Source organism: Candoia aspera, chromosome 5 (genome assembly GCF_035149785.1).
Source record: "Candoia aspera isolate rCanAsp1 chromosome 5, rCanAsp1.hap2, whole genome shotgun sequence".
Classification (NCBI taxonomy): Eukaryota; Metazoa; Chordata; class Lepidosauria; order Squamata; family Boidae; genus Candoia; species Candoia aspera.
Genome location: NC_086157.1, coordinates 113,633,313 through 113,647,563, shown reverse-complemented (window position 1 = coordinate 113,647,563; position 14,251 = coordinate 113,633,313). Strand labels below are relative to the sequence as shown.

The 14,251-nt window shown below is 42.0% G+C and overlaps 1 protein-coding gene across 1 annotated transcript in view; it reads left to right on the top strand.

Annotated features, from left to right (window-relative positions):
- The window catches only part of FCHSD2 (FCH and double SH3 domains 2), a 161,250-nt gene that overhangs the window by 113,542 nt on the left and 33,457 nt on the right, over positions 1-14,251 (top strand). The window contains exon 10 of the mRNA XM_063305977.1: positions 3,347-3,442. Coding sequence (XP_063162047.1) covers positions 3,347-3,442 — 96 coding nt within the window. The remainder of the gene's footprint in view (positions 1-3,346; positions 3,443-14,251) is intronic.

Genomic DNA, 14,251 nt, shown 5'->3' with positions numbered 1-14,251 from the left:
ATCAGGGATACAGGTGATGCCACTCATTCAATCTTGGTGTAACACCTTGATGTAGTGCAGTTGGGAAGTGAGCTGTAGTTTGTTAGTTAAAAAGCACCTACAGGAAGTCCTCACTTAATGACCATTTGTTTAGTGATGGTCTGGACTTACGACAATGGTGAAAAACCGACTTGTGGCTAGTCCTCGCACTTACGTCCTTCGCGGCATCCCTGCAACCACATGATCACGATTTGGGCGCTTGGCAACCAGTTTGCATGTTTGACCATTGCAGCATCCTGAGGTCACCATTTTTTACCTTCCCTGCCAGCTTCCAGCAAGCAAAATCAGTGGGGAACCGCTTGATTAGCTTAACGACCACGTGGTTCGCTTAATGGCCATGGTGATTCACTTAAAGACTGCCACAGAAAAGGTCATAAAATTGGGTCAGATTTGCTTAATGACCGCTTCTCTTAGCAACCAAAATTCCAGTCCCAATTGTGGTCCTTAAGTGAGGACTACCTGTATGGTACAGGGAGACAGTCCAGTGCTCATTCTTTGCCAATAATTAAAGGATCCTGGATAGAAGGGAGATGTTCTTCAATTATGGAGAAATTGTGCCCATCAGCAGAACTAATACCTCTAGGTCGATCAGTAGTCTAATGCAGAAGGCTTGCTGTGTCCAAATGCAGACTGGCCCAGGTGCCCATTCCTAACCATGGTGATGTCCAAAGCGTATAAGAAGCGAAGTTAGTGCTGGGACACATATTTTGTCGCTCTGCACCCCCATGCCCTGTGGACCCCTGTAGTAACTAGTGGATTGATTAATTAAGAGTGTATTAGTAGCCCATTATGACCAAAGTAATAGAATCAGCTGCCTTACGAACACAAGCCTTGGGTGGAATCTGCAAGGGGTTGCCCCTGCTTGAAAATCTGCAGAAGAAATTCCATTTGTCTGTAAAAGGTGAGCCCCAAAGGAATCTGTGTTTCTGAAAGTTGCCTGAAAAAGCTTACTGCAAGGATGTAACGAAGAATATTAGTTATACTAATTAGAGTAAAGGAAGGGTTTTCTAAGGAAAAATGAGTTTTGCAGCTACATAAATCAGGGAAGTGGTGTAAAAAAGAAAAATAAAAGGCTCCATAGCTTAGGAAGACTTGTGAGCATTTACAGTTGCAATAGAAAAAAATAAATGCTGTCCACTAATGCAAACTGCAAAACTGGCTCCATTTAATATTCTTGGACTTGAGCTTACTCCTATAGCAGCAACACCCTTCCTAAAACCAGCTGTCTTTATTATCTTGAATCAGTCAAGTTGCTGTGCCACTTGAGACTAAAAATTCTACAAGTGTCAGTAAATGTATTAACAAAAAAACCCCAAATAATTTGCTCCCGCTCCCACTACGCAAAAATCTGTTGACCGAGGCAGAGCTTCCACCTGCCAGTCCTGCATCCAAAGCGCTATTTGTTGTGGGAAAGTGTGTGTCTCCAGATTAAGACGGTTCCATTTTATAGCCCAATTTTGCTGTTCATTCTCTGACTGTTTGGAAGCAGCAGGGATGTAGCAGGGAACGAAAGAGGGAGTTGCATTTTGCAGTGTAGTTCCTTCTATTGTATTTGCCTAGGAAACAACAAACAAGTAACGTCATACCACAGAACTGTAGAGGTGGAAGGGATCCCAAAGATCATCCAGTCCAACCTTCTGCAGGGTGCAGGAAAACCAGTGAAACCATCCACACGAGGTTTCTGTCCTGCCTTTCCCGAAAAACCTCCACAGATGGAGCACCCACCACCCCTGCAGGGAGACTGTTCCACTATTGTACAGATCTTAACTGCCCGGAATTTTTTCCTTATATTGAAACAAAATCTAAGTAGCTGCAACTTATAACCATTATTTTTAGTCCAAGTTTCTGTGGCCATAGAAAACTGTTCTCGCGTAGCTTCCCTTTATGTACCCGAACATAGCTAGCGTGTTCAATGCCAATTGATGCCAAGTTGCCCACCGGGCAAAGTGTGGAATTGCCCAGTGTTGGGGATAACAATTAAATCTCCCAAATATTCATCAAGTTGGATATCAGCATTACTCTCCCACTTGCTATACTCCTGTTCAACAGAGTCGAGAACAAAAATTTATAGGGATAGGTATGCTCCATCAATTCCAATCTCTCTCCAGTCACTTGCGTGTAGAATGGAAACCACAGAGGCTATGCAAGCTATAGTGATCATTTTAATTTTATTATCCCATTAATATTGTTACTTGTTTTGTTGCTCTCATGTTTGAATTGGACGTTACTGCATTTTCAGTATTATATGCACTGTAAACCACGTTGAGTCGGTTCATTATTTTAAAAAAAAAGTGGAAATGGCTTAGATACAGTTTTGCCCACTCAAATTAATTTGGAAAAGGAAGCTCTCATAGAAGAAGAATGGGGGGGACTACCCACTACTGTAGTCCCAAAATGTTAAACAATCCGTTGTCTTCATATTAAGATGGTTTATTATTGGGGTTGACAGTTTTGATGGTTAATCCATCTTTCTGCCTCTTAAGATGTTTGGATAACCAAACATCTGGATTAATTTGTATGACGAGCTCTTTTATTTTCTTGTTATTTCATTTTAACCTAAGGCTGAATGTTCTTTGCATCACAATTGGACAGTTATAAACAGTTCTACAGCAGAATCTATAATCTGTTTTTAGGGAGATTAAAAAACTGACATAAGCATTAAAAAATATGCACACACCCTAAAATGTGCCTTACTTGTTTCCTGTAGTTGAGGTATTGGCTGGATAGGATTTTGGAATTAAAAATAGGTTCGAATGTTTTCTGGATAGCATTTTTATTTAAGAACAATAGACTTGTCCAGTGCTACACAGGTAGTCCTTGCTTAACTATCACAACTGGGACCGGAATTTTGGTTGCTAAGCTATGCAGTCATTAAGCGAAGCAGACCCGATTTCACAACCTTTTTTGCAGCAGTTAAGTGAATCACCACAGGTGTTAAGTGAACTAAGTGGTTGTTAAGCGAATCACGCAGTTCCCCATTAATTTTGCTTGCCAGAAGCTGACCGGGAGGACAAAAATGGGAATCACCTGACCACTCGACAGTCATAAATGAGAACTGGTTTCCAAGTGCCCAAATCATGATCACATGACTGCGAGGACACTGCGACGGTTCTAAGTGTGAGGACCAGTCATAAGTCGGGTTTTTTCCAGCACCATCATAAATCCGAACTGCCACTAAACGAATGGTTGTTAAGTGAGGACTACCTGTATGCAATACCATTGTAGAAATGTATTGCCTTAATAATTTTAGCACTATATCATTTAATATTCATGACATAACTGTAAACATGGATGTTTTCTCTTTCAGGTAGTGCGAGATTACAATTTTCAGCTGTTCTTACAAGAAAATTCTGTGTTTCATAAGCCACAGTCGTTCCAGTTCCAGCCCTGTGACAGTGACACCGTAAGAACGTTTTAAAATAATACTGTACATCTTAGCTTCCTTTTTCGGGTGTGTGTTTTCAGAGGGCTGCCATCGAAAGAGTCCATTCTGCAAGTAGAACAAGAAACTGCTTTATGCAACCCTTTGCGTGAGGATGAGGGAAAGGACTGTAAACCCCAAACTTCTATAATGGGCTTTCCCAGCCTGGTGCTTTGTAGATGCTTTGAATTTCAGTTCCTCTAATCACCCAGCCAGCCCGGCCAGCAGACGAGTATGGGAATCGAGATGCAGCAGTCTGACGGTCACCCAGGGTGGGAAGCTGCTTTGCAGGAAGGACTGTGCTCCTAGGCAGTGTGAATGTTTCCCGCTTGCGCATCTCTCTGCAGCATACCTGGAACTCTGGGCTACAGTGTGTCCCAGAGTCAGAAATGCTCGAACCCCCTTAAGTGCAGCAGACATCAAGCCACCTCGCTTTGCTTTGAGCAACAGCCCAAACTGTGGAGTTCTTTGAGGCTACCATATTGGGAGACTAGCCTCCTGCCAGCCAATCCTACTCCCACCCCCGTCTCCCAGTGCATTTTCATTACCTGGCGTTGGGTTTCCTGGGTGCATAGAGCCCTAGCTGACTAGAGGCAGTAGCAATCACTCCCATTGACATATCACAAACCTGTGCAGATCAGACAGACAGAAGTTACGGATGCCAAGGAAAGTATAAAATTTCACATTCCCTGGAGTGAATACCCCACAGAAGATGCAACAGGCTCTGGCTGTTTTTGCACAAAGAAGAACATGTATTGTTGGAGACTCTGGGATCTCCAGTGGCCCCTGAAGACCCCCAGAGACCTCCAAAAGTTCTTGGCATATTATTACCTACATAGGTAGGAGTCCTTGCCTGACTTGGATTTCATATGAATTGACTTGGAATGTAAGCGAAATAATTCAGTGCCTGGATTCATCCTGGTTCATCCTCTGCCTTTTTCAGAGTGCAGTCCTCTGCATGTCACGCAGTGGCAGAGTAGAAAAAAAATGTAACCCCGGCAGGTAGAAAACGTGCTTAGGGACAAATACAGTCAAAGGTAAAGCTTGTTGATTCTTCTGGTCGTCTGCACTTCTGCCCTCTATGAGGATAGGGACCTCCCTCCATGCCATCTGGGGTGTCCAGGAGGAGGGTCCAACCTGCCCCTTTTGCAGATTTTGGCTGCCCCCTGTGGGCATCCCAGCTCACCCTAAACCTATCTGGTCACTGAGAGCAGCGGAGCAGCCTTAGCCCACGTGCTCAGAAGCCCATCTGGGAGGGCCCCTCTGTGGTAGAGTGCCTCTCTCTTTCCCCCACTGATGGGGTGCACTCCCTCAAGGTTGGCCTTTAGCCCCCTCTTTAACTGGGCCTTTTGAACTGAAGTAGTGATAATTCTAGCTCTTTTTCTCAGGTTTTATTTCAGATGGCTAGCCATCTTGTGTACCCAATGGGAAAAGAAGTAAATTGGTTTACGCTTAATTCAGTTTTCTAACTGATAATATAATTTAGCATCAAAGCAGTCATTCCTCTGATTAGTCACTTGCGTGTGTATGCAGCTAATTCCCAGGTTATTGCTTTGTTCTGCATTCTGGAGCCTCACTAGAGCTTTGGAATTCGTTTACGTTGGGCGTGATTCATAAATCAGAAAAGGTTGACTAAAAACTTACTAACCATAAAAAAAGTGATTATTGGTGCTTTGTTTCGAAGGATTAATCTCTAATTTATATTTAAAGATTTAACTCTCCAAATACTTGCAAGGGTTCATGGCTGTTGTGCTTGATCTGTTTCACTCAGTGGCTTAAAAATAGTGATTTTCTGGGTGTGGTTTTACTTCTGAGAGATAGAAAGCACCAATTTAAAGCAAGAATAAGTTTTAAAGGACACTTTTCTTCACAGCTTCTGGAAAGCTGTACTTAGCCCAAAGAGAAAGGGGTGAGTGGGTGGGACTTAGCCAGCTGACTTCAGTGCCGCATTTGAGGAAAGTCAGATAAAACATGGGTGGCCTTGTTATGAACCACAAACTCGCCCTTGAATTTCAAATGCTATAATTTTGACTTCTTCCTCCCTCCCGAAAGATAAGGCCCTGTGATCTATCTGACTTCGCCTGCAAATTGTTTACGCCAAGTCCAAGGATATATGAAAGGAAGTGGGTTGCGTTTTCTTTGACTAACCGTATTTACCTGTGTTTGCCTTGCAGTTCTAACTGTGTTGTGTGTGTGTGTTTGTGTGTGTGTGTTTGTGTGTGTGTTGTCCTTGTGCAATTTTTGACATTCAGAGTTTTAGTGCCGTTCAGCTGGTGGATATTGAGCCCTCCCTTGTCAGTGCTCTGAGAATGACCTTAGTGGAGGTATATGGCATCACCTGCTCTCACCCTTAATATACCGCGGTTTTGTTCTCATGCATGTTGCACCAAATGTTATGACCCAGTTTGCTTCCATGCCTGAGTGGCCCCCAAATGCATAACATGTTAAAAACTCTAAATTCGCTTTCCCAAAGCTATCTTGTGTTGATTTTCTGATTCTTCCTTACATTTCCGTGCACACAATACCTCATTTTCAATCACGTGGGATTCGGAAAGAATTGGAAGGCTGTTGATATTTCTGATACTCGATTAGCCTTCGTCTTAAATGATGAGCCTGTTAGCAGATTCGTAAGTGTATCACCATACTCCTGTTTCTTTTTTTAAAAAAAAGATGGTTCAGTTCTGCCAACTTTCTGACTTAGCTTTAAAGTATCCAAGGCATCAAAAATAAAAGCAACCCCACATCAAAAGTATTCAAGTAATATTAAAATAAAGAGAATGGCATCTTAACAAAAAAGGTACCTTTGGGGGGGAAATTACTGTATGATGTTTTTATATCTGGGTGCACCCACTCATATGTATGGACATGTTTTTGGTCTACCATCTAGAAAATGTAAGTGCCAGGTCATTTAAGAAAGGCAGAAGTAAAATACAGGGCCAAAGGAGCCCACAAAGTATTGGAAAAAGGCTGTCCTCAAAGTGTGATGGATTCAGCACATTTACTAGAACATGGAGTTTCCCATTGGACTGTCCTTCTAAACCTCTTCAGATAAAGGGCCTGTGCAAAAAGTCCTAGCATTTTCAGGGTCCAGGTGAAATGCTGAGGTTGGATGAGATCATTTCTGTAGGATAGTGTTTTTCAGCCTCGGCAACATTAAGACGTGTGGACTTCAACTCCCAGAATCCCCCAGCCAGCCAGTTGAAGTTCACACGTCTTAAAGTTGCCAAAGTTGAAAAACACTGTGTAGGAGATGCAGAGAACGGAAGTGTAAGAGGTCCTTAAATCAGTACAGTACAAACATATCAAGATACGAGATCATCCTCACAGCAAGAATTCAGTTTGAAACATTTGAAGGACTTGAGTTCCTTACTAAACTTCAGATTAACAAAATAATTATTGCTTGCTTTGACTTATCAAAACTAGACACAAGGACTCATAATGAGATCCTTATTTTTTAAAAGCTATATAACTAACGTTTTCAGCTTCGATACTTTATTTCATTCCGCGAGCCTTTCTTCTGGGGAAGTGTTCGGAACCGGGAATTTGTTATGCTGTCTTTTCCAAGCAGGTTAATGGTGTTATTTCTAGGAAGCAGGAATGAAGAACTGTTATGCATTTGGCCACTCCATTTCATTTTGTGTCAGCACTGTCCAGGAAGTTGCTTGTTTGGTTTCCATGGAATATGCATGATTATTTTCATTGGGCAAGCTGTGCATTACACATTGGTTGTGGAAATCTGTGGCTGCATAATCTGCTGACATGAACTAAATAAAACTGATTTCTCTACAGGAAGAATTTTTACTGCAGTTGAACAAATAGCGTAACGTCAAATGCTTCTTCATAGACATTTTAGCGCACCTCACTAGGATGCAGACTTTTGGGGACAAAGGTCCACCATTGTGATTTAACATTTACAGTTATTAATCGGTGAAATTGTCACTTTTCTGTGCTCGATGATTAAGCGTGTTTCCAAGGTGAGGAGTTGGATGTTTGGAGGGGACTTGACCAAGGCAAGACAATGGCTGAACAATCACCTTAACGGCTTGACTGGCGCTGTGCCTGCATCTTCAGTAAAATATTGGTTCATTTTGAACACTTATGTGCAACTTTGCATTAAAAACTTGACTTAAGTGCCGATCATTAAATATAGAGAGAGATTCTGCTCAGGAACCAAAAGAATGAAAAGGAAGCAGTGGGCTTAGGAAGAAGACAGGCCCTTATCATGAGCCTCCCTGTGGGAGGCAGGGGTAGGAAGCATTGCAGGTAACAGAAAGGGACAAATAGTGAGCAAAAAACGGAGTGAAATGCTGAGATTGGATGAGAACATCTGTGTAGGACAGTGTTTTCCAACCTCAGCAACTTTAAGACGTGTGGACTTCAACTCCCAGAATTCCCCAGCCAGCCTTGCTGGCTGGGGAATTCTGGGAGTTGAAGTCCACACGTCTTAAAGTTGCCAAGATTGAAAAACTGGTGTAGAAGATACAGAGAAAGGAAGTATAAGAGGTCCCTAACCCAGTACAGTACAAACGTATCAGGATTTGGGATTAAGGATGCCAGGAATGATAGATGGAGGAAAGAAGATGTGAGGGCACAGGTGAGGGAAACAGAGAATCCTAAATGTAGGAACTTCCAGCAGGAACTGTGAGTGCTGTCAGTATAGCAAAGTAGCTGGAGAAGGAATTTTACAAAATTTCACAAAAAATAGATGCCGCTAGGGTGAGTCTCATCATGAAGACACGCAGCTAATTCACGAAGGATGAACTTGAAGCTAGAGGTGCCCAAAATGCAACCCAGAGAAAATTTATTATTATGCCCAATAATGCAGAGATGAGCATATTTGCAAGAGCCTGGCCAAATGAGATAGGAAATTCGCTAGCTTTTTATGTTTCCTGGTTGGAAATAGGGGCCCCTTCCTTAAGCAGCATGTGATCCTGTGAGAAAATGCAATAAACAACCATGTATGTTGGCAAGATAAATGTTCCAAAGAGCTTACACAAACATTTCGAAGTTTTTCTTTCCTGTTTTGGTTGATTTTCTGCCTACAGTATTAAATGACCTTCTGTAGATTGGAGGTGGGGGTGGACTTTAAGGCTTTTTTTTTTTTTTTTTTACAGTAACTCAGCCCCATCCACTCTACCCCGTCTACTAAAACTTTGAAATTGTAGAGCACTGGTTGGAACTGCTAAAAAACCTGGTTTGGTTTTGTGATTTCCTCATGTTCTGACCAGTTTGAGGGCCCAGGGATGATTGAGACAAGCAAAGGAGGCTGTGATGGCCTTCTTCCATGCTGACTAACACAGGAGAAGAAGACAAGATTTCAGCAGTTTCCTTCATTGGCCACTATATTGTAGCTGATCATTTCTGTATTATTTCTTTGGCTGTTCAGACATAAGCTGATCTGCAGTAGCTTGCCCAACCTTCTGGCATGTAGAGAAATGTGTCGCATCTACTGGAATTCCTAGTCCGCCATGTTGGCTGGAATTCTGACAGCTGCAGCTTCATCACGTCTCTCTGCAGGACATTAGGTTGGGGAAGAAAACAAGGAGGGGTCTGGTAGCCCCTTTTCCGAGTAACACATTTTATTAAAAGGCATAAGCTCACTTCATCAAATGCAAAGGTGTTATCAGACCCCTTCTGATTTCTTGCCCCCATAGACTAACACAGTTCTCCTCCTACCAGGTTGGGGAAGGTAGATCACAGAGCTGTGAAGTATCTTAACCATTTTTAAAAAAATCAAGCTGTGGCTGTCTCACTGACGTAAGCAGGAATCAGTAGAACAGAGCATCAAGCTCGGCACGTGCCTGGCGTATTGGGTTTGAGTTTTTGAAGCAGCGTCCCTTGTGTCGCTTAAGCCACTTTTTCAGCTGCTTGTGATTTTGAAATTAGCAGGCCTCTCTTGAATTCCTTGTTTGTGCCTGGGCAATTCCCTTGGGCGGTGATTCTGGATCTTCCACAGGCACTGTTACCCTGCTCAGCTCACGCCTGGGGTGGATTGGTCCGAGGGTTGAATGAGTTACTTCCTTGACAGAGGTGGCCTTCCCAAGGGAAGTGCGATTCCTCTGACTTGCGTGCAGGCCCTTAGCAGGCTCTTGGGGGTCTCACATCCAGGACCCAAGACATCAGTGGCTTGCTTAGTGCAACCTTTCCTGACACGAAGGTCCTCCAATAGGATGGAACTACAACTCCCAGAATTCCATTGCTGGAACACAGCCATTGCTGGAATTTGGGAGCTACCATTGCAACTCACCCAGAAGGTTCCCAGGTATGCTTAGAAAGTGAAGGAGGCCAGCTGGGGGAATGAGCTCCACCATCACTGATGGGGAGTCCGTGCACTGCAAAAGCATAACTTGTTTGACGACGTTTGCCTAAAACCCTTCCCCATAAGAGGGTGGCAGTCTTGAAAGACTTCTGAGAACTGATGAGTCTTCTCAAGCCTGGAAAAATCATAGTTGGCCTTTGTTGAAAATAGTCCCGTATTCCTGCGCACCATTTTCTTGGGTTTTTAAAGATACAGTTTAAAAAAAGAAAAAACGAAGTAGTATTGGTAAAGAAGGAAAGGGAAAAACAACAATAAACACAAGGGGAAAGTATAGCACAAGTATGTTTGATTGTGGATTGAATCCCCTGTTTTTTTCTTTCTGCCTTTCTGTTGAACTAAATATTTTATAAGGAAAAATTTAAAAGGAACCAAAAAAACAAAAGCAAATGAAAACAGAAGGAATAGGAACGTAAGATAAACTTACATGTGTGATTTAAAGGAGAAATGCAAACCTTTTAAATCTCCATATTCACCATTTCTATCCAGAATGTTTATTCAGAGAAGGGTAACCTAATAACAGAGAGATGTTAACAGGCTTATGTAACACCGTCACATTCAGACCAGTCTGAATTTTAAATAGTCCACTTCACTTTAAGGTGTCCTATTTTGTGGTTGAAATAGGCATCTTGAATGTTTTAGAGGCATATTAAGCTCAAAACAGGGTTTCACATTTGAAGCAAAGTTGGTCGGAGCTTGAAACAGTTCCCAAATACTCAAGACAGCCCGTGCTGCAATTTTAACAGCCGTTTTAGACTTGTAACAAAGCATTTTGATCAAAAGGGTGTGTTTTGAATTTGAAACATTTTGCACTCTTTTAACTGTTAGTGGTGATCAAATCTGAAAATTTGTCCTTCATTGGGGGACTGTTCAAAACTTTATAGTGCATTGTTTTTTCCCCCCCAAAATAGGGAAAAAACTATTTAAAAATAGTTTTAAAAATAGTAGTCCAGCTGAAAGACCTATCTTGAGTTTTCCAGCTCTTTGCAGTTACAAGAAGGATTAATTTTTTTGTGTATGTTTATTTTGTATGTATATGTATATGTATATGTATGGAAGGAAGGAAGTATGAACAAACAACAGGATTCATTGTAAAAGCTTCTTTAGTGATACTTCCAAGTTCATTATATGTTTTAGTTCAAAATGAGCCTAATTAAGCCTTGTCATCAAAGATGGTGATAAGAACCAACTACCGATACAATCTATGCATATATATAGACAAATTTTAGTGGAGCAGAGCGCTACCTAAGAATTGACTTTATGATCAGGCCTCGATAACATGATAAAATACATTTAGAGTCACTCTTAGAGTCACTGAGATGGGTGGTGACTAAATTTGAAATATAAATAAATAAAATTGAAATAAATAAAAATGTGAGAAGGAATTCTTTGCCCCAAAAAGTTCCAGTGAGATTTACAGTTTCTGATCCCAAATTATCTCGGAGTTTTTCAGAAGAACTTATATATAGTGTGTTTTATATACCGTTGACAAGATCTTCTTGGTTTCAAATGAACATTCCTCAATGTCTTCTTGATGAGTGATGACTCATTTCAAATCAGGCTGGAAGCTGTGATCCATTCTTTTGCTAGAATATATTAAGTTGTAATTGAGTTTCTGTCAGTCTCTAAGTTGAACTGTATAAAATACTTTCACTTCCCCATTCCTTGAAACCGTTATTTTTTAGAAGCATTGCAACAAAGGAAAAATGTGATTTGGAAAAAAAGGGAGAATTTTCCTATACTTCCTTTTAAATTCTACAGAACTCTTTAGCAGATAACAGCTAGATAAGAAGGAACCCAAAATAGTCTTATTAAGTAGGCTTATTTGTAAGAGGGCATGAGTCACTCCATTCTGTTGGATCAACAAGGTTGTGAACACACTCATGGACAAAAAAAAGAGCTTTTTTATCTTTACATTTATCCTCAGACAGTGGAGCCCCGAGATGTGAGCCAACCTCCTTTCAAAGATGCTTTCTTCCGCTTCCATTTAAACCTCAATGTCCTGCCTGTGAAAAATCCTAGATCCTAACACAGCTGCTGTGATAGTTGGCTTGTCTGCACAGAAAAGAGAAAGGCCAGAGTCTTTTATATGTTTTTGCTGTTTTTTCTATTGTTAACCGAAGAATACATTATCCCCCTGTGTTCTTTTTTGGGGGACGGGGGGTGGGGGTGGAGAATTCAGCAAGTGTCCAGAAGCTTAAAAAAAACAAAAGAATTCATTAAAAAAAATTAAGATTCAAAGTGAGAAGAAAACCATGCAGGGCAATAAATTCAACAGCCCCCTTTTAAGTGGCAGAATTTTATGAATTATAAATCACTCACACCCTCCCCCTCAACTGTTGGATCACAAATGTGGATGGGCTTCAGCAAACTCCACAGAAGCCTCACTTCATATCTTTCCAAAGCAATGGCTACGAAGTTTTGTTTTAATTGCCTGGGTGCTTGGCAAGCAATAAATGCTTGTTTCTGTTCAGAGTTTTCTAGGTTTTTTTTTTTTTTAAACCCACAGGTCAGCTGCTGTTTCTCTCCCAGATTTTGTACTTCTGGGAAGATAGGTGAGAAAATCCATTTCCTTGTGAATAATTCTCCCAAGGTTGAATTCCAAGCTTTTAGTTTTGCCTAATATTTTGTCCCTCTGTCTAATATGTTGATGAGTAGAGTCTGGAGATGCTAAAATCGGTGTTTCTCAAACCTGACAATTTTAAAACATGTAGACTTCAACTCCCAGAATTCCCCAGCCAGCACGAATTCTGGGAGTTGAAGTCCACATGTCTTAAAGTTGCCCAGTTAGGAAATACAAATCAGAAACTGGGCTTGTACCACCTCAGACTCCAGATGGAAGCCCACCTGTTCCATGTCTTTTTGCAGGCATTTTTGCTTGTTTAACTGTGCAACCCATTTAAGGGCCTACCAGTTTGTTTACTGTTTATAAAAACTAGCTCATGGTTTGTATGTCTTCCAACTACTCAGTTTGAAGTCTATGACAGCTGAACAGATTGAAGAGGTATGCAGTTGATAAACGCAATAGCACAGTAACACCATCTGAGTAAAATACTGTGCTACTATAATCAAATAGTAATAATAACTTCAAATGCTGGTGCCTTGGCTCCCTCAGATGAAACTGAATCCCCAAAGACCTTTGGGGAGAGCGATCCTGACAAGTGTCCAGAAGACCATGTCAGTAGGAGCCACCCTTTCCCTTGGAGGGCAAGCCGTTCCACAGGGGGAAATCCCCACGGAGAATAGCCGCCTCCATGGCCCCTCCTGCCACGCCCATTGACCAGTGGGGACCTTCAGCAGGCCTTCTCTACTTGTCTGGATTGAGGCAAATCCCGCTCAGAGCCAGGTAGAGCTTCATAGGTAGTGACCAACGCCTTGAATTTATTGTATTTATTTGTATTTATTTATCAAACTTTATCACCACCCATCTCCCTCCCAAGGAGGGACTCTGGGCAGTTTACAATAAAAACGAAATTAAAATCAAAACAGTTACAAATACAATAAATACACCAAAATAAAATGTGATGGAGTCCAGATGGCTGAGAGTTCTTATCAGTCCGTGAGAGTAATAGGTCCATCGAAAATCACTCTAGGGCGCTACCCATCCCCAGGTATGGCTATTCTCCCTCCCATTCCAGGCTTGCTGGCAAAACCAGTAGCCAGCACAGCTCCCTTGGCAGCAGTGTGACATAGCACTATTCCAGACTGACTGCTAAACATATGGGCAGTTGCAGTTTGCACCAGCTGAAGTTTTTCAGCAGCGCCACACAGAGGAAATTACAGTAGTCCAAGCGAGAGGTGACAAGGGCGCATGCGAGCATTCTCAGTGCATCCTGTTCTGGGGGAGTCTGCAACTGACGCAGCAAGTGGAGCTGGGCAAAGGCCCTCCTGGCCACAGCTTCCACCTACTTTTCCAGTAGGTAATGCTCATCCATCAAGTAGCCAACTTTCTCTCCAACAAAAATGTGTTTCCCAATCCGGGCAACTTCCAGATGTGTGGATTTCAACTCCTAGATTTCTCAACAATGGGTCGTGTTGTCTGGAGAATTCTGGAAATTGAAGTCTACACATTACAAGGGCACCCAGGTTGGGAAATACTGTACTAACCCTAAGGTATGACACCTCGGACCCTCCAGATGTTGCTGTCCTCCAGCTTCCCACATTCCTTGCCATTAGCTACTGCAGCAACATCTGGAAGGCCACCAGGATCTCCATCCCTGCTAATGGTTGCTTCTGGAATGTTAGGAAAACGCTTCATGTGGTAACAACCCAACGCCTGCTTTATTCACCCTTAAATCAGTGGCTGTTCCACCAGCTTTTGAAGACATCCCTGCTCTCCCACTGTTTACCAACCCCCTTCTTTCAAGATGTCCCGCAAAGAGGCCTGTTACCTACCAATCCATGTGACTGTTCAGTTTAGCTTTTAGAAGACTGTAGACTTTTTAAAAGCCCACTTTAAACACTTCACAGTGCTT